The sequence below is a fragment of the Felis catus genome, chromosome X (genome assembly GCF_018350175.1).
Source record: "Felis catus isolate Fca126 chromosome X, F.catus_Fca126_mat1.0, whole genome shotgun sequence".
Taxonomy (NCBI): Eukaryota; Metazoa; Chordata; class Mammalia; order Carnivora; family Felidae; genus Felis; species Felis catus.
In genome coordinates, this window is record NC_058386.1 from 36,684,553 (window position 1) to 36,708,329 (window position 23,777).

The window sequence follows — 23,777 nt, forward strand, 5'->3', positions numbered from 1 at the left end:
TTCTCCTTCCTTTCCATACAAAGTCAAGAGAATCAAGTTGTTCTCAATCTGTTAGGCCCTTTTCATTCAAAAGACAAAGACAAAGGCTGAGCATATTGACTGACACTTCCAAATACCTTATTAAATATTAGGGCAAATCATTTCTGCAGGGCAAAGGAAATGGTAGTGTGATTACTTTCTTTAAAATTCCTTCTTATAACCTGGAATCCAGAGAGGCTTCAGTAGGGAAAGATATATACTGGGGAGTAACAAAGTCACTTACACAGCCTCAAAGAAATGATTATTTTCCTCTGCAGACAGTATGCAGATACCTACTCCAGAGAAAGAACCCTAAGAGGCTAGCTTCACAACATTCGTGTACACAGTGTTTGAGAAATTCTAACAGTTAAGTGCCTCATTGCATATATAAGTCTTGGATCAGTTTTCAAGCAGTGGTGATTTTGCCCCCCATGGGGACATCTGGTAGTCTGGAGACATTTCTGTTGTCACAACTATGGTGGTGGTAGGGGGACAGTTTGTGCTATTATCATCTACTGGGTAGAGGCCTGGGATGCTATTAAACATCCTACGATACTCAGGACAGCCCTTCATGAGAAAGAAGTATGCAGCCCAAAATGTCAATAGTGCTGAGGGTGAGAAATTCTGCTTTAGATCATGATAAAAAGTCTTGAATCTTTCTGTTCTGGAATTCTATGCTGTTTCTAATTACTTTTGGCCTTGGACCTCATCCAATTACATGCACTTATTGGTGAGAATGTAAATTAGTATCACTTTCCCAGGAAGCAATCTGGTAACATATTTCAAAGAGCCTTAAAAATGCTTTTGTACTTGGACTTAGTAATTCCATTTCCAAAAAAACTACCTTAAGGAAAAAAATAGGAAAATGCAAAAAAGATTTATGTATGAGGATATTTATCATAGAAAATATCAAATAATTCAGAATGATCAAATAAAGTATAGAACATCCACAGAATGCAATATATAGCCACATGGAAATTACTTTGAAGAATTTAAAGACATAGAGAAATCCTCAATGATCTGAAATTCAAGAAAGCAGAATGCAAAACCACAAAAACTTGCATATTCCTGACTATGACTGAAAAAAATACATATACAAGCTCAGGAAAAAAACAGAATGAAATACACCAAAAGTGTAACAGCAGTGATCTTTACTTTCCTATTTATACTTCATTCTGTTCTTGTCCATATGTTCCAAGTTTTCTACAATGGAAAAAAGTTGCTATCTAAGCAACTGCTTTTTGCAGTATGATTTAATTATGGTAAAGATTTGGGGTGTAAGCCACAAATCAAGTGGTTATCCACGTGGAAATTACTGTGGGTATTTATTTTTTTTTTTACAAATTTGACTTTTTGAGATAATTGTAGATTCATGTGCAATTGTAAGAAATAATGAAGAGAGATCTCATGTACCCTTTACCCGGTTCCCCCAAATGAGAACATCTTGCAAAACTGCCACACAACATCACAACTGCGACAATGACACTGACAGTCAAGCTACAGTGTATTTTCATCACCAAAGGGACCCTTCATTTTGCCCTTCTACAGCCACTCTCATTTCCTCCTATCCTATCCCTTCTCAACCCCTGGTGACTAACTAACCTGTTCTCTATTTCTGTAATTTGCTCATTTTGAGGATGCTATATAAATGGAACCATATGGTATGCAATCTTTTGAGATTGGCTTTTCTTGACCCAGCAGAGATCTCTGGAGATTCATGCAGGTTGCTGTGTGTATCAATAGTTTAATTCTTTTTATTGTTGGGCAGTATTCTGCTGCATGGATGTACCACAGTTTGACCATTTGCCTATTGAAGGGACTGTGTGTGGATACTTTTAAATTTTGAATGATTATGCCTACGAGTCTCTTGGTATTCTTCAACTAAAAGCATTGAAGGGGTATCAAGGAGGATAAAAAAAGGTACAAGGCACAAATCAGTCCTCATTTCCCTTGCTGTTTCTGAAAAGGCATTAACCAAATCCATTTCCTTCTACCTGTTCTTCTCATGACTTTTACTTTGTTCTGAGTAGGGGGGAAAAAAACAACTCTGGAAATTAGTTCAAAGGCAGCTCTCTCATCATCCCTTACTGAAAGCCTTGTAAAACAAGAGATAATATGAAGGAATTAGTTCCAAATGTCCCACTGAGCCCCTGACCCCTGCACATCATCAATAGCAGAGTTCAAGGATACCAGGTTTATGAAGTTACTAAAGCCAGTTCTAAACTTCCGGACTCACCAAACTGCAATAACAAAAATACCAACGAAATGTTTGTATACTAAAAAAATTCAACAGATACCACAGAAACCTAATTATCACTTTCATTCAGTTATCTTAGTGGAATCTTACCTAGTTTCTACTGTTTCTGCCAGTATCATTTATGCAGATACATCATCTAGGTGGCAGTTTATTAATACTCTAAGATTAAAATAAAAGAACCTTGAGGTGCCTGTGTGGCTCAGCTGGATAGGCATCTGACTTCAGCTCAGGTCATGATCTCACAGTTTGTGGGCTCGAGCCCCACGTCACGCTCTGTGCTGACAGCTCAGATCCTGGAGCCTGCCTCGGATTGTGTGTCTCCCTCTCTCTCTGCACCTCCCTCTACTTGTGCTCTGTCTCTTTCTGTCTCTCAAAAATGAATAAACGTTATAAAAAATATTCGAAATACATGGGACACTTGGGAGGCTCAGTTGGTTAAGTGTTCGACTTTGGCTCATGGCATGATCTCGCGGTTCACGAGTTTGAGCCCCATATCGGTTTCTGTGCTGACAGCTCGGACCCTGGAACCTGCTTTGGATTGTGTGTCTCCCTCTCTCTCTGCCCCTCCCCTGCTCACGCTGTCAAAAACAAATAAAGAAACTTTAAAAAAATAAAATAAAACAACCTTGTATTTAGTGAATACCAAGAGGGCAAGTCTAACCACTGGGAAGCCATTCTGGCTGTACCAGACCAGGGCTGTATCACTTGTTCGTCTGTGAACTCCCAGGCTTCCATGTAATATCTGTTTGGGTTACCTTATGTGTGCACTCGTTCACTCTTTTGTGCTGTCAGGTCCTTAAAGCAGGTCTACATTTGATTCATTTTAGAACACCCACAAAGTATGCACTGAATTAAGTTCTAAAGAAACAAAATAATAACAGCGGCTCCCAATTCTTGAGTGTCTATTCTGTGCCAGGCACATCTTCAGGACAAGGCAGTAAGGTAGATATATATTACCTGACCTTTCTAGATGGGGAACGGAGGTTCAGAGAAGTCGAGGAAGTGGGAGAACCACGATTCAACCCCAGTATGTCTGGCTCTGAAGTCTATGTTCTGCCTGACTTACTACATGAATTGGCTGTATGTGGAGACATAGGAGAAATGTCAACAAGAAGCTACGTGTGGTTTATGCATGGATATGGAGGCTAGAAAAGAACCTGAACCCTATCAGGTTGGAAAATAACCAAACCCTTTAGTGAACATTCCTACTTCTTGCCAGGTGCCAGGTGGGAACTTCTGAGAAAACAGGTATGATTCCTGGCCTTGAGGAAGGGGCTCTCAGGCTAGTGTGTTAAGCAGGCATACTATACCCTGAAGTAAATGATCTACAAGAGGAAAAAACAAAGTGTCACAGAAATAGGCTGCCTAGCGAGACCCTGGGACAAACTTAGAGAGGAGGTGGATGAACAGGAATTCAACACCTCCACCTGGGGTCTAATGTGCTCTGATGGACGAAGAGGATGCTTTGCTGGAAAGCACAAAAGCACAAAAGTATTGTTAGCCTGTGTTTCCAGTAGGCAACACCAACTGGGTCAACAGATCTATTTAACCTCCTTGGATCTTGTCACCTTTTCTGAACTGATTTATATGGTCTTATCCTGTACCCAAATATGGTTCACTTTGGGGCTTTTCAATCACAAAAAGAAGCATTTCCATAGCTGTACTCAAGCTGCCTAATGCAGTTTCTGTAAAATGTCCCAAATTTTAAGTTCCTGAAATTAGGCAGGAAAATTACACTTTTTATTTCATTTCTCCTTTATCTTTTCACATTGAATAAATGCATAGTTTTGGTCTAACCTCAAAATCTTTCTTTACCCTTGATCATTGTAACACTTTCCACTGATATCTCTCTTTCTTTCTTTGGGTATGACCACCAGAACCACAGAAACACATTCTTCATCTAATATATACATACAACTGATATCGCAGTTCAACACCAAGCCCATCTAAATGTCCCATAATTTTTCAATTCATTATAAGATATATAGGTATACGAAGATACTTCTGGGCTTTTCCACTGCTATTTGTTTTGAACATTGAGGCAGTAGTAATAATTAACACAACACAACATAACAGCGCGCCCCCCCCCCCCCACAGGTTCTTAACTGCTACTGGTATTTATTTTGTGGATTAATCCTGTCATACCTGAAAGAAGTATTCACTTTCCTCAAACACTGAAAAATATGTTTTTTCCCCCTATAAAACCTTTGAATAAACTTGTAACTGCCTTGAAAAAATTCAGTCGCTAAATAGCATGAGTTCACCTCAGGGGGCAATATATTTAATGGTAGGACTGTAGGTATTCTATTCACTTTTGTATTCCAGGCTGAGCTTTGTTAGAGGGCTTTGCACAAAGAGACACAATGAAATGCGTTTGATTAAAATTATTTTTTTCTGAGTAAATTCTGAAGAATTAAAAATCAAGCATTATAATGCAATACCTAAGCACAGAAAACAGCTTATTTTACAGCACAGTTTCTTTGAAGTCATAATAAAATTATTTTGCTACTTATGTGTGTGTAAGTTTATAATTTCCAAAGTGCTTTTATTTATTTTTATCAAAATTTTTTTTCAATATTTATTTTTGAGAGACAGAGAGAGACAGAGCATGAGTCGGGGAGGAGCAAAGAGAGCGAGGGAGACACAGAGTCCATAGCAGGCTCCAGGCTTTGAGCTGTCAGCACAGAGCCCGACGCATAGCTTGAACCCATGAACCGTGAGATCATGACCTGAGCCAAAGTTGGATGCTTAACCGACTGAGACACCCAGACGCCCCTCCAAAGTGCTTTTATAGTCATTACCTTATGTGATTCCACAGTAGCCCTGTCCTGTGGGCAAGTATTTTTTTTTATTTAATTTTTTTTAATCTTTATTTACTCTTGAGAGAGAGACAGAGCGTGAGTGGGGGAGGGGCAGAGAGAGAGGGAAACAGAATCGGAAGCAGACTCCAGGCTGTCAGCACAGAGCCCAACATGGGGCCTAAACTCACAGCTGTGAGTGAGATCATGACCCGAAATGAAGTTGGACACTTTACTGACTGAGCCATTCAGGTGCTGCAAGGTAAGTGTTTTTATACTTGGAAAATTGGAGGCTCACCAGGGTCAAATGGTCACAGCAGTGAGCAGAAGAGCAAGTCCCAAAAGTCAGGTCTGTGACACTTAGTCATTCTACTACAGATGGACTCCACCTGAAATCATGTTTCACTCTCAGCAACACGTCTGAATAATTTGCACTTGGTCATGAGAGGATGTCCAATTTCTATCCTTTCTTTAATCTCAATTTATTTCCCATATAAGGCTTATTTTTGTAGGCCTTAGTCCAAAACTTTCACAATGATAAATTAGAAGGAAACAAAGCTCTGCCTTCAGGCGAATATTTTATTTTCTGCCCAATTCATATGGTGATCAAGTATGTATCTAAAAATTAGGTTGATACGAGCACCTGTTGGCTCCGTTGGTTGAGTGTCTGACTCCCAATTTTGGCTCAGATCATGATTTCACGGTTCACGGGATTGAGCCCTGTGTCAGTCTGTGCTTGGGATTCTCTTTCTCCCTCTCTCTCTGTCCCTCTCCTGATCGCGGGTGCGTGTGCTCGCTCTCTCTCAAAATAAATAAACATTAAAAAAATTTAGGTTGATAATTATACACTTTAACTTTGAACATTTCCGCTTTTTCTAAGAACCATACTATGCAAATAAGTTTTGCAAAGGTTTTCTGCTACTATTAAGAAATAATAACCAAAAAGCATAAACTTGTCAACTGTTTTAAAAATGTTTTCAGTCTATTTCTTTAAAGAGGAATATGCTTTTAAGGTCAATAAAAACTTTGAGTCCAGAACAACTGCATCACAAGATTAGAAAAGTCTCATGAAAAAGTTGAGTAGAAATAATTTGAAAGGAAGAGAGAAAAATAAACAGAATGTTTAAGCTAAAAATTCTCAGTCTCAAAGTGGGCTGAGTCTGTCTTCAAACAAATACCAAGTGGGAAGAGTTGTCCTCATTATCTACATTATACAATTGTTAGCAATTTGCAATATTTGCTTTACCACACATCTATCTATCCATCAATTCATGTCATTTCATTCATTTCTTTTTTTAAAGTTTTATTTACTTTAATGAAGGGGTGCCACCCAGGTGCCCCTTCATTCATTTCAAAACGAGTGCCAGAGTGCACATCATCACTACACTGCACCCCTAAACACTTCAGCATAGATTTTAACACTTCTCTCTCACAGGTAAAATTTACAAAGTAAAATATACAAATCTTAAGTGTACTGTTCAATGAGTTTTGATAAATGTATATACTGCATACATCTGATAACTGCATACACACATGTATGCAAGTTAGTTCGGTAACAAAATATTTGTATGTGTATATTTAAAAAATTATATGTATAGCTATAAAATCCAGTGTCACTGAGCAAATTAACCATCTGAACCTAGTCTAGCTTTTTCTGAAGTTACCAATTACCTCTCTCCTATTGTATTAGCAATCCCATTTATACAACACTGAATTCACCACACACACGCATTCATATCACCTACTCAATCAAAGCCCTTACCTGTAAGCACAAGAGCATTTTTTAAAAATCTGCTTACTAAAGTACAATTTATTAAGTTCAAATTCACTAATATAAGTGTCTATTTCATCTTTCCAAAACAGTTCCCTCTTGTCCCTTTGCAGTCAAAAGCTAGCTTCCCCTTATATCCCCTGGACAACAGCTTTTATTCCCACTGTACAAAGCACATTCTGGTTATCAATCAAGTTATAAGCAATAGTGAATCCTGTAATAGAAATTGTATTTTGGACTTAAGCATTTGAACTATATGCAATTCAAGCTATGAAAACTTACACATGGTGATAAATCCTTTAGATTCTTTATGTGTACAGGGCAGATGCCTCAAAATTTAGTATTAGTTAAAAAGAAGTACACCCTGTAAATGGATTCTGTCGGAGCACAAATGCTATAATTCTAATGCCATTATGCTTGTTAAAATAGTCTGTTTTCAAATAGCACCATTGTTAGGCACAGATTTGTCAAAGCACTTTAAATAGCATTCTGCTAAGTGCTCATTCATATAAAACTTTACAACTATGGAAAAGCACTACTTGATACCTCTAAGACGCTCTCATTTCCAAATGACATGATAGGTCTACTGATTGAAAAACAAAAAAAAAAAAAGGAGAGACGTGCTAAATCTGGAGAAACAAAAGCAGTTACAAATGGGAAGTGTCTCACATTGTAATAGTCATTAAAATGTGGACAGCCTCGAAAATGGCCTCCAAGATCCTGCCTCCTGCTATTCACACCCTTGTATAATCAAATCCCTTCCCTGGAGTGTGGGCTGGACTTATTAACTCATTGTGATGAAGAGAATAGTGCAGAAATGATAAGACATCACTTCTGAGATGGCTTTTGTCTGGGGCACTCTTACTTTTGCCCTCCCTTTTTGATCATTCATGCTGGAAGAAACAAACTTCTATGTTGTGAGCAGCCCTAGGAAGGGACCCATTAGCCAGTAAGGAACTGCAGCCTGTCAACAATAGTACAGTGAGTCTGGAAGAGAATTCCATTCCCACCCCTGCAGTCGGGTCTTCAGATGAGATTGCAGCCCCAGACGACAGCTTGACTATAGTCTCATGGGAGATCTTGAGCCAGAGGCGCACAGCTAAACCATATCCAGATTCCTGACCCACAGAAAGCGTGAAAGGATAAATCCTGCTTTGAGGGAATTCATTACACAGCAACGGATAACTAACATACTGTGAGATTTTTGTATTAAATCAGGTGCAATTGGAGCTATGAGTAACAAATGCAAGACAATGTGACAATGTATCCAATTATTAGCATCCATATTTTCTGATTTATTTTTGTCTCTTATATACTTCCCCCCAGTAAGTACAACCTAGAGGTAAAGGTTTATTCTGTTGTTTTAATGGAAATTACTGAAATAATTATAGATTATCATATACAATTGTAAGAAATACAGAGATCCCTTGTATACTTTGCTCAGTGTCCCCAATGGCAACGTTTTACAAAGCTATAGTGTCATCACAGCCAGAATATGGACACTGATACAATCCACCCATCTTATTCAGATAGCCTTACTCTTATTTGTACTCATTTGTGTGTGTGTGTGTGTGTCTAATTTCTTACCTACTTTTTACTTTAATATTGTCACATAATCAAATTACATTCATTTGTAATTAAAATCTAGCCATTATATTAGTCTTTATAAATGGCCTTCCCAATGGTAAAAGTTGTTGAGACACATGAATTTGGGAGTTTATTCCACAGCTCCATATTAATTAACTAAAAATTCAGTCAATAATAGAGAGTAGTGTAAACTGCTTACAGATGGTGCGATCATCAAAGGAAAATTCACTTACCCTGAAAGCTTTCTTGAAAGCAAAACTATAAAAAAAAGTTACCCTTTCCCCCAAATTACCGTATTCGTGCTTGAAATTCAGATGTGAGGTAATAGTAAGTGCAGTTTAAATTTTAACACTGCCTGTCTTCCTCTTATGAAAGTGAGAAGTTAGTACTATTTGTATGGTAATGCCTCGAGAAATCAATACAGCCACGTACGTTTTGATTTTGTGGTCAGGCAGTGTTAAAATTCACAATCAAACATCTAAACACAAACAGCCAAGGAAAAAGTCAAGCCGCTTATGAACCATGCAAAGCCAAACACTTTTGCATAAAAGATAAAGCTTAGAGGAAAACAAAGGGATACCTACTTTCTGCTGCTAGAAGTCCTAGGAGGAAGGCAGCATATGGACAAACAACAAACAGTATGATTTTAGAGCAAGCAGGTTATCGAGCTACAGTTGGGCCCTGTAGATGAGCCACAAGAAACATGGTCCCCCAGCAGAGCCCAAAGCAAATCCTTGTGTTCCATGAGCACATTCCTTAGGACTGATAAGTATTTCAGTCATTAAAACACTGGGATCAAGGGGTGCCTAGGTGGCTCAGTTGGTTGAGCATCCGACTTGGGCCCAGATCATGATCCCACAGTTCGTGGGTTCGAGTTCCTTGTCGGGCTCTGTGCTAACAGCTCAGAGCCTGGAGCCTGCTTTGGATTCTGTGTCTCCCTCTCTCTCTGTCTGCCCCTCCCCTGCTCACACACACACACACACACACACACACACACACACTCTCTCTCTCTCTCTCTCTCTCAAAAATAAATAAATGTTAACAAATAACAAACAAACAAACAAACAAACAACAAAGCCACACTGGGCTCAGATTCTCACTTTGATTCGAAATAGGAGAAAAGATTTCGACTTTGGATTAGTAAGTAACAAAGGAACAATACACTCTTCATCATGTGATTAAACTCATCAAATTCTAGTAAAAGTACAATGGGCTGATTTTGATAATCCGGATAGAAAAAATAATCTCTTACATAAAAATTGTTCTACAACGTAAATAGCATACCTAAACATGATGGACTCTTCTTTAGATGACAAATGGGGAAATGGATGAATTTTAAATTTGTTTTTAAATTGTGATCTTAAATAGAATTTGGGGGGGACTAAAATAGGATAGTCAGCTTTTAATTTTGTCAAGCAAGGTCATTAAAGAAAACAACCTATTTATTATTATTTCATAGAAAGAACAGGCATTATCTAAAGATGAAAAACAGACTGTTCTTCTCAAGAAAGGGCAGTTGTCCTTCTCAAGAACCTTACAAGAACCTTACTGTTCTCCAATGCCTCCTTCCCTGGAGCCCCCCACTCCCACCCTACAAACACATGCGTTCTTTCCTTTTTAAAAAAAAATTTTTTTTAATATTTTGAGAGAGAGGGAGAGACAGACCACGAGCAGGGGAGGGACAGAGAGGGAGACACAGAACATGAAGCAGGCTCCAGGCTCTGAGCTGTCAGCACAGAGCCCAACATGGAACTCGAACTCAACAAACCGTGGGATCATGACCTGAGCTGAAGTCGGCCACCCAACCGACTGAGCCACCCAGGTGCCCCGAAACACATGCTTTCTGATCATTTTTCTCTTTTTGCCACAGGCTTGCAAGAACTTTCAGGTAATGCTGAAAGGTGCTTTGTGTTTTGTACTGTAAAACAAGCCCATGCAAATTTAAACAGCAAGATGGTGGACAGATTAATGTTGCAACTTAAAATAAATGATGCACAATTTAAAGATTAGAGTTAAACAGACAAAAATTTAGGCTGGAAAATGGAAATATTAAAAAACAAAAATGAAATAAAAACTGAAAATACAGATGTGTTAATTTATGAAAGTGTAAGGCTCTTCTGTGAGTCCAGATAAGGTATACAATAGGCTTTCTGCCGCCAAGCATATAGCCTTCGCTGTTGGTTGCAGAAAGGGAAGTTTGCTGGTAGAGAGCTATTTCATAAACAATGCTGATACAGTAGTATAATGCCTCCCTTTAAATGGTTTAGTATTAAAAATTAATTTTAGGAACAGATGAATATTTCCTGACAGCTGTGTGGAAGTTAGGGCAATATTAGAATTTTCTTCAAAATGTCCCATTGTCTTTGGGACGGACATTTGCATGTCAAATGAAGATACAGAATGCTTACAAGATCATTAAGATCCAGAAATTAAAAAAAAAAAAAAAAAAGGTGTGACTGCAGGAAAGGGAAGCAAGAGGGAACGTGAAATTGTGAACAACTAATTCAAGAGCTTGCAGGCTACCCGCAAGACAGTGGGGGAAATTTCGTTTTTGTTTAAAAAGCAAATTTTGTAATCAGAAGCTGTTTTGACCATATCACTTACAGATTGTACTGAAAAACAAAAAACTGGGTAATAAAAATGTATTTGACAGAAAATTAAGTGTGTCTATAACTATGGGCAATTCCTTCCCTAAAAGAAAAATTCGACTCTTTAACAGAATGGAACACTTAAGAGCTCATTTAACTCTTGCCAGGCAGAGGTACATATTAAGGGGCAACAGTAAAGCTTAGGTCTGTGAAGCTACTGCGAGGACCATACTGCTCCCCAGGCCCGATTTTAAGATGAAAATGGTGTTAGATCTTGACCGAAAATCTCTTGATATAGTCCAAGTTTGTGACTGCATCATGTAGTCACAATACAACATAAAACCAGTACTGGAATCTTCTCGTGCCAGACAAGTCTACTGGAAACAGTGTGGAGGGAAGAGAGAGGTTTGAGCTAGCAAACACCAACCGCAGTGCTACGGGTGGAGGGAATAAATTGGACTGGAAGAAAAAAGACAGGAGACTCCCATTTCCTCAGCAAGAAGAAGCCAGCAAGACCTTCTCTTCAGAGAGTCTCTTTTCTGAGATTCCCATTTCTGAATGTTTTTGGAAATCACCTTCACTCAAAAGAGGAAGATTCACATCCCAGTTGGTAAAGGTCAAAATGAGGAACTACACAGCTGTTGGAATGGGGAAACTCAATTTCGTTCTTTTCCACCAGGTGTAAGAAGCACATACCAATTGATAAGAACATGTGTGTATGGGAACGTGTCTGTGTACGTATGTGTATAAACACAGCCAAGGAAGAAGCAGAAATACTGACGAATGCTCACAGTGGTAAAGGACCACCCTAGCAATACAGGAAGAATGTGCGAATGCTTCTTGAGTCCAATGGAAATAACCTGAATATCGAATGAGCCAGTCCAAAAATCAAACCAATAGCGCAAAGGCAACCACATGGCAGATACTGAGTGACTCTAATGTGAGAAGGGAGAAAACCTAAGGGCGGAGGGCATAGGACTCAGACGTAAATACATAAATAAATGAAATTTATAAAGTGTAACACACACATACGTGCATTTACATAAATGTATAAATGGATACTATGGGTTTTTACTTTCTATTTTTTTATTATTGCTTAAAATTTTTTTTTTAATATTTAATTTATTTTTGAGAGACAGAGAGAGCACGAGTGGGAGAGGGGCAGAGAGAGAGAGGGAAACACAGAATCCAAAGCAGGCTCCAGGCTCTGAGCTGTCAGCACAGAGCCCGACACGGGGCTTGAATCCACAAACTGTGAGATCATGACCTGAGCTGAAGTCGGACCCTTAATGGACTGAGCCATCCAGGTGCCCCAGGATACTATGGATTTTTAATAAACGATCCTTGAGAATTCCTCACTAATAAAATGGAAATCTGAGCACTTTATAAAATAATTTTGTGAACACTAGTGGATTTTGTCCCCCCCAGGGGTCCCTATATACATTTGATCCAAATAGGTAACCCTTTTGTGTTCTCCTCTGAATGCTTGTATGTATGTGTTATAGATTTTACAAAAAAGAGAGGAACTTGTAAGTTGTTTCGAGAGATAACTTACGAGACAGCTTTACATTGAAAGATAAAATTAAAAGCAGTGTTGCCCCAAAGTCTGATATAGTTGACAGGGGAAAATCTTGTATCAGAAGTTTTTTTGTGGGGGTCCTGGGTGGCTCAGTTAGTTAAGCATCCAACTCTTGATTTCAGTTCAGGTCATGATCTCACAGTTCGTGAGTTTGAGCCCCCATGGTGGGCTCTGTGCTGACAGAGCTTGGGATTCTTTCTCCTTCTCTCTCTGCCCCTCCCCTGCTCGTGCATGCTCTCTCTCAAAATTAATAAATAAACATCAAAAAAATAAAAAAGAAGTTTTTTGTTGGGGTATAAGGCAATCAGAAAGATCCAAAAAGACTGACTACAATGTTGGATTGGATGAAATGCAATGTTGGGTCTGGAGTGGGGAAAAGGGAAGAAGTACTTCTGAGGTAAAAGGAAAACAATAAAATGCTGGTTTTGGAGTACCAGGGGAAAGCGACTTTGGTAGTAAAATTAGAAGGAAGCAGACACATGTGGATGGAATTTGGCTGCTGACAAACTTCCTCAGAATTCCTTGGGAGATCTGCCTGGATTCACAGGAAAGGTTTATTTACGGTGGAAAAGAGAAGATGTAGACACCAAATGATTCACACTGGTGAACAGACGAATGGTCCAATTACCTGAGGAGGTAGGGTCTTCGGAGAAATCTGGCAACTCTTCGGGGGGGTCACCATAGAATGAGTTGAATTTGTGACTTGACACAGCTGCTAGTACTGCACCCTAAAAGAAAAAGATGGAAAAAGATATTAAAGCACATACGTGTAAAAAAGTTCAATAACAAATGCAAGGATTATTCAGAAAGTCAAACCTGTAGGAGGTGACAGCTACAAGAGGGGTAGCTTGTAAATCAGTTTGGATTCCTTGAGATTAATCACATGGGCATATATGAGAACACTGCTGGGGATTGGGAAAGTACATGAAACCATTCACATCTTGAACTCAATCATGTACACAAAACGGAATATTCTGCAGACACTATGAAATGATGCTGAAGGATGTTTAATAAAACAGAAAGATGCTTGTGAGTTACATAAAAAAGGTTTTAAAACAATCTATAGTATGACCTCATGTTTGAAAAAAAAAGATTAATATGGATATAAAGACCAAACATATACCAAAATGTTAGTCGCATTATCTCTGGGAAGTAGGAATGAGTCACTTTTCCTTTTTTAATATCTTTGCCCCCCTCTCTTTTTGTGAATGACTATGTGTTACTCTCAGGCCACACAGCAGAAACAACTACAGGTAACTCCTTTTATTATTTTTTTTAAAGATCTTATTTTGTTTTTATTTATTTATTTTAATTTTTTTTTAAAGTTTCTTTATTTTTGACAGAGACAGAGTGCGAGCATGAGCTGGGAAGGGGCAGAGAGAGAGAGGGAGACACAGAATCCAAAGCAGGCTCTAGGCTCCAAGCTGTTGGCACAGAGCCTGATGCGGGGATCGAACTCACGAACTGTGAGATCATGACCTGGGCCGAAGTCACACTTAACCGACTAAGCCACCCAGGTGCCCCTTATTTTATTTCTTAAGTAATCTCTCTACCCAACATGGGGCTCAAACCCACAACCTCAAGATCAAGAGTTGCACGCTCCACTGAATGAGCCGGCCAGGCGCCTCTACAGGTGACTCTTTAAACAACATGCACAGGTTTCCCTGATTCCTAGTTGAGAATTACTGTCATATGGAATGCATGACATAGGACTGCTGGGTGGAGAAATCTTGGGAATTGTTTCAGTAACAAGAAGAACAATACCAGTTATTTTGTGAAAGTGTTCAATTCCGCGACTGTTAGGCATGGGTCAGAATACCTGGGTGTGTTCCTTGGCTGGGCCACTTTCTAGCTGCCTGATACTACTTGAGTCAATATTAAAACTGACATAACTTACCTTACAGAATTGTCAAAAGTCATAATGTATATGAAAGTGCTTTGTGAACTGTAAAGCATTTTGTAAGTGCAAACTGTCACTAATCTTAGTAATATAGAGCTAGAATGTGAGCACAGCCTTTTGCTGGTCTAGGTAGAATTACTCATTTAGGTAGTTTAAGGATTAAATCACTTACATAGTCTATATTTTAAGTGTTGAACTTGAGGATTTTTCTGAAAAGATAAATCTTTTTTTTTTTAAGTTTATTTATTTATTTAGAGAACGAGTGAGAGAAAAGCACGTATGGGGGAGGGACAGAAAGAGAAGGAAAGAATCCAGAGCAGGCTCCGTGCTCTCAGTGCAGAGCCCAACATGGGGTTCGATCTCGTGAACTGTGCCATCATGACCTGAGCTGAAATCAAGAGCCGGATGCATTTAACTGACTGAACTACCCAGGTGCCCCAGAAAGATAAATCTTTTTAGGCATTTATTAAATATATGAAAACATTAATAGAAACACATTTCCACAAGTTTCATTTTGGCGGGGGGTCGCGTTAGGGTTTCTTTCTACAAATATAAATGGAATTGAATTGAACTGAATGTAGAAAGGGAAGGCAAAAAAAACAGAGAAGTGATCTTGATGACACCATTCCAGGCAACTTATTAGATTTCTTTTTCTCTTTTTTTTAAGATTTTATTTTTAAGTAATCTCTACACCTAATGTGGGACTTGAACTCACAACCTGAGATCAAGGATCGCAAGTTCTAACTGAGACAGGCAGGAGCCCCAACTTTTCAGATTTCTGAAAGTCTAGGGTTAATGTATGAGAAGTCTTTATGCGGAATTTTATAGTCAGCTACTGAGATGAAAAAAACAGCACTGAATGTTGAGTTCTTCTTTCTATAGTAGAAGCTTATTTCACTTTACATATATACCATGTTCCCTAAAAAGCTGGGTGGGAATGGAATTTTTATGTATCAAAAGTTTCCCACACACTGAAACTAAATTTTAGAGATGCTTTATTTTTATTTCCAAATGAAGTTCAACTGAGTTTCTTAATATGGTGGGTTTATATCTCAAGGCATGGTCTAGCTACTACTATGATCAAAGATCTACAAATAACTTCTGCCAGGAAAGCACTGTTTCAAAGAGCCTTGAGAGGTAAATTCTTTTATAACAATAGTAGCAAGTTCCTTATTTATCTTATGGTTAGCAGTTTTCTTTATTTAGTCCTCTCAACTCAGTGACTGCATGCGGTTTGGATATTCAATGCAAAGCTATTATGTAAAACAGCAAAAACGGTTCCAAAGCAGTTTATGGATTTATAGAATTATAACCTTAGGAGATGATTCATTCTAAGAGACTCATTTTGCATATGAGGAAACTGAGGTCCAGAGAGGCTTAGCAACCTATTAAGGTCGCTGCCAACTTAGAGATAAAATCAAGAGTAGACAGAATGTCTACTCACAAGTTCAAGGGTTTTTTACTGTACCAGGGGTCAAAAATTTTTTTCTGCAAAGGGCCAGATGGTAAATATTTTAGGCTTGCAGGGCATATGGTCTCTGTTGACACTACTGAACTCTGCCATTGTAGCATGAAAGTAGCCACAGATAATATGTACGTGAATGTTCACTGCTATGTTCCAATAAAACTTTACATGTAAACATAGGCAATGGGCCAGATTTGGCATGCAGGCCATAGTGTGCCAACTCCTGTACTACATTATTGCTATGAAAGAGACCATGGGTACAGCAACATCAATCTACATCTTATACAGGTAGTTCTTCAAGCTTCCCAGTTTATCACATCTTTGACAAAGAAGTTTTCTGCCTGCTTTAATTTAGAAGGGAAAGTTTAGTATGTTCTGAGAGTGAAACATAACAATTGTGAGTTAAGACTATTCAGAGTCTGCTAAGATAACTAGCATTAAAGATGCAATTTTGGACTAAGCAAGTTAGGCAGATTCTAAATTCAAACAAAAAAAGAACTACAAGTAATTAATTCTCAACTCAATCTCAACTATTGTTGGTATGTCAAACATCAAAATGGAATACTCCCAGTTAGATGATTCTGTGTCTCATTTAAGGAAGTGGAAAACAAGAAAATGGTTGGCTCAGACTTCTGCTAAGTTAAACTACTGAATGCACCTAAGGAGGCAATGGAGTTATTAAAAAATTTTTTTTAATGTTTATTTTTGAAAGAGAGAGACAGACAGACAGAGAATGAGCAGGGGAGGGGCAGAGAGAGAGGGAGACACAGGATCCAAAGCAGGCTCCAGGCTCTGAGTCGTCAGCACAGAGCCCAACACGGGGCTTGAACTCATGAACCGTGAGATCATGACCTGAGCCAAAGTCAGATGCTTAACTGACTGAGCCACCCAGGCACCCCTAAGGAGGCAACAGAGTTATTAAGAAAGGTACAGGAGAGTGAATACAGAGGACTTGCTGACTTGAAGACCACCACGAAGAGCCAGTACTCCCTTTTTGGTGCTCCCTGAGCTCAGAAACAAGCACCATGGGATTGATAGCACAACAGGGAGGTATGTTTTAAAACGTCTAGATACAAGACACGCAAGTTTTCAGATGACATGGAGAGTAAACTGGGTTTGCACCCAAGTGGCAAAATAACACACAGTCATGTTGTAATATACTAAGGGGGCAAAACCCATCACAGGGTGATACAAATCCACATGTGACATAAGGATTCGAGAAAGGATCATCTTACTAGGATTAAGAGCACTGAACTTCAAGCCCTACAAAGGGTGAAGGACTTGGAGAGGTTGAGGCTGAACAGAGATGATCCAGAAGGCCGGAAAATCATTTCAAGGCAGAAATGTTAAAGGATTTGGGTTGATTACATGTAAGAAGTAGGCCCTAGATAATGAGGGGAGAGGCCTGATTACATCAGAGCTCCCAATCTCTGTACATACAGTCACAAGCAATGCTATCATTCAGTAGAGTCGGCACAGTCTATGTGTGTAGGATACTCAAACAAAACTCAGATGCAGGTCTAAAACCAGGAATTTTTTATCACATTAAGTTGGGCCATCTGACTAAAGTTGGCTGTGCTATTTCCTGTGAAGAAGGTTAACAATGAGACTTGCAAGTACAGTAGATAGGACTATATTTAAGAGCAACTGCACAGAACAGTATCTTAGGAATCCTTTTGGACTCTGTGAAAGTATTTTATAAAGATGGTCGATTAACGTATACAATAGCTTTCAAAAGCTAGACAGCCGAACTTAGGAAGTAATACGTCCTATATTTCACAATCAGAAACTAATAGAATCGCTTTGTAAAAGTCAATAGAAAGATCAAAATCACTTCCAATTTTTATCTATGTAAACTGCTTATACTGGAGGAAGTTTTCAGAATCAGCTGTGCCTTTTGGACACCAGGCTTACTGCTCTTGAGTAGCTGGAGCCCACGGCTGCTGTGCTGTCTTACTGCCTCTGCACCACCCCTTACTACAGGAGAGGACTATATGTAAATGCTGGCTTTCATCAGGGCACAAAGGTCCTTGATAAATCCTTAAGTTAGCTCTTGTTGAGTTTACAGACAGGCGCAGCGTGCCAAAAGGCAGCTGTTAGAGCTTCCTGGTTGACCTCTCAGAAGGTGATGTTTACAGGTAAGCATTACTTTTGGAGGTGCCAAGACTCCTGATGGTGCTGTACAATAGAACTTTCTGAGATGATGGAAACGTTCTATACTGGTACTGTTGAGTACAGTAGCCATCAGCTGCATGTGGTACTGAACGTGGCTAGTGCAACTGAGAAATCAAATTTAAAATTTCATTTGACATGCATGAATTAAAATTAAAATTTAAGTAAGCACATATGGCCAGTGGCTATTGCGTGAGAGAGTACAGCATCGTAAAGTGCTGGAAAATGGTATCACTAAACAAACTTTTTCTAGTTCTGCAAAGTTCAGGAATTTGAGGGACCAATTGGTAATTCAGAGAAGCACACAGACCAGATACTTCTGCGGTTTGCAAAATCAATACAGGAAAACTGTAGTTATCGGAAATCTCCCTCATTTTTTGTATATACAGTGTAAGGAATAAATGTTTTTATCCTTTTAACGGAATCACATGGATTCAACTTAACCATTTCCTAAACTGAATGCAATACATTTACCCAAATACAGAATACTGCTTCTATTTTTTCTTTCTTTCTTTCTTTCTTTTTTTTTTTTTTTTACAAAATTTATTTGACATGCTTCACTGTGGGGAAATTTGCTTTCTAGAGGTAGAAATAATTCATGAACCAAAGGAGATGATTTCTAGAACAGATTCCTCTCCTCAGCCTCTTCCCTAGTTAGACAAGCTCAGATGCTAACAGATGGTCCCCTAGTACCTCCTGCAACCTGACCCCTTGCTTAGTAACTCCAAGTAGATGGCACCTGGGGTTAGCATACAGGGGTGTCTCCTTAAGACATACCCACAGAGCACAGATTTTTCCAGACAGCCTAGATCAGTCTGTCCCACGCATCCTAATATTCGATTTGAGAAAATAGGATTCTTATATCTAGTCTTGTACTGAGGCCTATGGAGTCTATTAAAGGAAGCATTGTTTCTAGAGGATTTTTTTAAACTGAAGTATTAAAATTCTAGAGCTTAGTGTAAAACAAAAAGAGGGGAAAACCCAACATCTGAAACATCTGGTAACCAAAATGAGAAAAAAAATTTTTTCCCATCATCATTCACAGATGTAAAAACAAAATAACGCAAGAGATGAGAATAAAAAGAAGTGTGTGATAATTCAAATCACATGCAGGGTTCCATTAACTTTTTAAAAATCTACATGTGAAAGGTAGACTGAAAACGATGTTAATGCTAATTGCCCAAATAATTTTCTCATAGGGATTTGTTGTCTCCTAAAGTCTGCTGAGAGGTTAAATTCCAAAATGAATGTATAAATATGGAAAGAAAACACTTTCCGATTGTTTAGTATCGATATTATTGTAATGAATGAGTAATAGTCTTGAAGTTTCAGCAAAGTATAATGAGTATTGTTTTATATTCTGGCATTAAAAAGTTTCACAAAACTTTCAGAATGAGAAAAAGGTTCAACCTCAAAAGTAAAACTCACCACCAAAAATACATAGAAATTTATTCAAACAGCTTTTTGGTGGGGAAGTTATTGAAAGAAATCACAAGTCTTAAATACACATACATACTTTGATGCCAATAATTCCAGTAGCACAGAACTTGTCCTAAGAATATAATCACATACCAAGGTGGGCAATGCAAAAATATTTATGGCTGTGGAAAACTGGAAGCAATCTGTGTCCAACAGCTGGTTAATTATGATATGTACAATATGACAGAATTTTGTAAAACCATTACAGTTTGTGCTTAATGAGAGTAATGACTCTCAATAAGGTGGACATATCAGAATCAACCATGAGGCTGTTTTAATAAACACACGTCCCTCCAACCTCTGGCATAACTGGGGCTGAGGGAGGGGTGGTCCCTTGGGTGAGCTGAGTGGTATGGTGAGCCACTGTTACTATGGGAATGTGTCACATCCCTTAAGTGTACTGAAGAGGAAACCAGTATGTAAGAAGAATTTTTGTCACGTGGTATAAAAACACGTGGGGTATGTGAAATTCACATAAAATTAACCACTTTAAAGTGTACAGTGCAGCAGTATTCAGTACATTCACAATGCTGTGCAGCCAACATTTCTGTCTAGTTCCAAAACACCATCACCTCCCTCCCTCCAAATCTGCATACCTATTAAGTAGTCACTACCCAAGACCTGGCTATCACCAATTTACTTTCAGTCTCTATGGATTTACAGATATAAATACCTATTCTAGATATTGAAAAAAAAAAAAGGAATCATCCAAAATGTGGCCTTTTAAAACTTTTTTTTAATGTTTTATTCATTTTTTTGAGAGAGAGAGAGAGAGAGAGAGAGAAACAGAGTATGAGTGGGAGAGGGGCAGAGGGAGAGACATAGAGACACAGAATCTGAAGCAGGCTCCAGGCTCTGAGCTGTCAGCACAGAGCTTGACGTGGGGTTTGAACTCATGAACTGCAAGACCATGACCTGAGCCGAAGTCAGACGCTTAACTGACTAAGCCACCCAGGCACCCCAAAAGTGGCATTTTAAAGGTCTCTTTCTGCACATAGATATCCAATTGTCCCCGTGCCATTTGTTGAAAAGACTTCTTTCCCCCATTGAACTGCCTTGGCACTTTTGTTGAAAATCAACTGACTTCAAATATAAGGGTTTATTCTTGAACTCTCAATTCTGTTCCACTGATATACATGTCTACTCCTATCCCATACTAGTACCAGAATCCTGATAACTGTAGCTTTATAGTTAAGTGTCAAAATTGCAAAGCATGAGTCCTCCAACTTTGTCCTTTGTTCAAGATTGTTTTGGCGATTCTAAGTCCTTTGCATCTCCATATGAATTTTTAGGATCAATTTGTCATTTTCTGCTCAGGAGACTGTGTTGAATCTATGGATCAACTTGGGAAACACTGCCATCTTAACAATACTGGGTCTTCCGATCCATGAACATTAAATGTCTCTCCATTAGTTTAGATTTTCTTAAATGAATTTTTTAAAGTGTTTATTTATTTTGAGAAAGAGAGTGCAAGTGGAGGAGGGGCAGAGAGAGAATCCCAAGCAGGCTCCACAGTGGCAGTGAGAAGCCTGACATGGGGCTCGAACTCATGAACCATGAGATCATAACCTGAGCTGAAATCAAGAGTTGGATGCTTAATCAACTGAGCCACCGAGGCGCCCCCTGTCTATACATTTTAAATTTTTTTTTTCAACGTTTATTTATTTTTGGGACAGAGAGAGACAGAGCATGAACGGGGGAGGGGCAGAGAGAGAGGGAGACACAGAATCGGAAACAGGCTCCAGGCTCTGAGCCATCAGCCCAGAGCCTGACGCGGGGCTCGAACTCATGGACTGCGAGATCGTGACCTGGCTGAAGTCGGACGCTTAACCGACTGCGCCACCCAGGCGCCCCAACATTTTCAAAAGCTTTTAAAAACTTCAAAGTGTTAATGTCAATGACTAGAAAAAAAGCTGAAATGGTATGGAGTTATTGGAATTACAGTTATTCATATACAGAATGAGTACCAAGTCAAAGGTATAAACATTAAAATCACAGTAAAACAGTAACAACAATAATAATGTTAATAACAAATAATATGTATGGAACACTCATGACTGCCAGGTACTTTTGTAACTACTGTAATATATTAATTCATTAAATTCTTACATCCCTATGAGTTAGCTATTACCATTATCCCCATTTTGTAGATAAGGAAACCGAGGCACAGAGAATTTAAATAACTCGTTCAAGGTTACACATTAGTAAGTGTCAGAGCCACGATTCACGATTCACCGAAGGCAAAGTAGCTCCAGAGCCCACTCTTTCCCATAATGCTGTTCTTCTCTTTCTTCTCGCCATGGACGATAAAAATTTCCTTCCTCTAAGTAAGAAAAGCAATATTCTACTGCTTTCTGTGAACTTCCCTTTTAATCATTTCAAAGGGAGTAAGAAACAAACAAACAAACCACAATGGGTTGTTGCCTAACATTTGAGGAGCTTAAAAACAGTGTCTGGATACAAGGATGGGTACCTAGCTGTTCATTTGTGAAACAGAGTTGTGTGGTGGTCTCTGAAAGCTAGTAAAGTTGAAATCTGTGTTCTGGAAGCTCAAAGAAGAGGCAGAATGAGGAGAATGAGTTCTTGCAGATGGTAAGCATAACATACTTTAACCAGGATGGCTGAATGACCAGAAGCTGAAAAAAATCTCAATGACAACCCTGCTGACGGTCCTAATTCTAGGTTGTCTGGTGGGTCTTGAAACTTTAAATAGTCCTGCAAAGGGATGTGGTAAGTTCATATGACCCCTCTCTGCTGTAACAGCTTTGCCCTGTCCAAATGAATCTTAGTCACCACTCTGGCTATTTTAGGCCCAAGTCTGGTTTTGTGGCACTGGGAGAACTACAGCATGGGTTTCTCGTGATGGGCAAACCTGAGCACTATGGCGAAAGGCCTGGACTTGGCCAATGAAAGGTTCAGCCCCAGACAGGGCAATGTCACAAAGGCCAAAGCAGGGCCAGAGTTAAAAAGACTAGGGAAGAACTGAGAAAAAAAGTATAATTAATGGTTCCTTTGGGGAAGAAATGAACTTCAAGAACAGCTGACAAAATTTCACTTTGGATAGTAAGATTTTTTTTTTTTTCTCTTGTAGGCTACAGTGGTTCAGATGTATGTCAAAGTCTTGGGAAACTTCTTTAGGTGCCATCTTGATAATGGCATGTCGTTAATAATTATTTTTGCCAAGGACTTTTAAAGCAAATAGAGAAGAGCCAGTTTGGAGTGCTGACTGTAAAAACAATTAGGACAGAGGCTTAATGGAGAATCATCATCACCAATAATGACATGTTACAATTTCCTTTGTTGTATAGTAGCACAGTTGACTTTTCACAATGATGGAAATGTCCTATGTCTGGGTGATCTGATTCGTTAGTCACTAGCCACATTTAGTTACTGAGCACTTGAAATGTGCTAGTGTGACTGAGGAACACTTTTGATTTAATTGTCATTAATTTAAATTTAAAAAGCTATGTGTGACTAGCAGCTACTAGACTGAACAGTTCAGCTCTATAGCATAATATCGTGGCCTACATAGTTTTCTCCCCCATCCACATAATGTTCCTCAAAATCTAGAGCTGTATATATGAAATTATTCAGATATTTCAGGGGTTGAATAATAATGAATATTACTGCAATTTAGGACATATACAAAAATACTTATAAAGTTTTATAGTTGGTGGGAGTCACATGGCTAAGGAGGACTACTAACCAATCAACCACTTAGAGGACAGACTTAAAGATGATTTTTTTACAGTAATCAAAAATAAATCAAATAATAATTTTAAGACCACAATATAAGAGTTTCCTCTGTTGGGAAGAGGGGGGGAAAGGTCCCATACAGTTTTTTTACTAGTGTTGGGACACCTGGGTGGCTCAGTCAGTTGAGCGTCCGACTCTTGATTTTGGCTCAGGTCATAAACTCATGGTTTGTGGGTTTGAGCCCCATGTTTGGGCTCCGTGCTAATGGTGCAGAGCCTGCTTGGGATTCTCTCCCTTTCTCTGCCCCTCCCCTGCTCTCTCTCTCTCTCAAAATAAATAAACGTTAATTTTTATATTAATAAAATAGTTTACTATTTTATATTTGGTCTTTTTCAAAACCTTTTAAAATCAAACGGGCTCCCCATATGGGATAATTACCATTTTTTTTTTTTTTTTTGGTGAGATAG

General features: G+C 38.8%; 1 protein-coding gene across 15 annotated transcripts in view; it reads right to left on the reverse strand.

Annotated features, from left to right (window-relative positions):
- The window catches only part of CASK (calcium/calmodulin dependent serine protein kinase), a 357,176-nt gene that overhangs the window by 85,752 nt on the left and 247,647 nt on the right, over nucleotides 1-23,777 (reverse strand). For 11 of the 15 annotated variants that reach the window (XM_019823738.3, XM_019823747.3, XM_019823745.3 and 8 more), the window contains exons 10-11: nucleotides 13,227-13,326; nucleotides 9,016-9,033 (exon numbers count right to left, since the gene is read on the reverse strand). In XM_019823738.3, the coding sequence (XP_019679297.1) occupies nucleotides 9,016-9,033; nucleotides 13,227-13,326 (118 nt within the window). The remainder of the gene's footprint in view (nucleotides 1-9,015; nucleotides 9,034-13,226; nucleotides 13,327-23,777) is intronic. The other 4 variants (XM_019823739.3, XM_019823749.3, XM_006943661.5 and 1 more) reach the window with 1 other exon arrangement.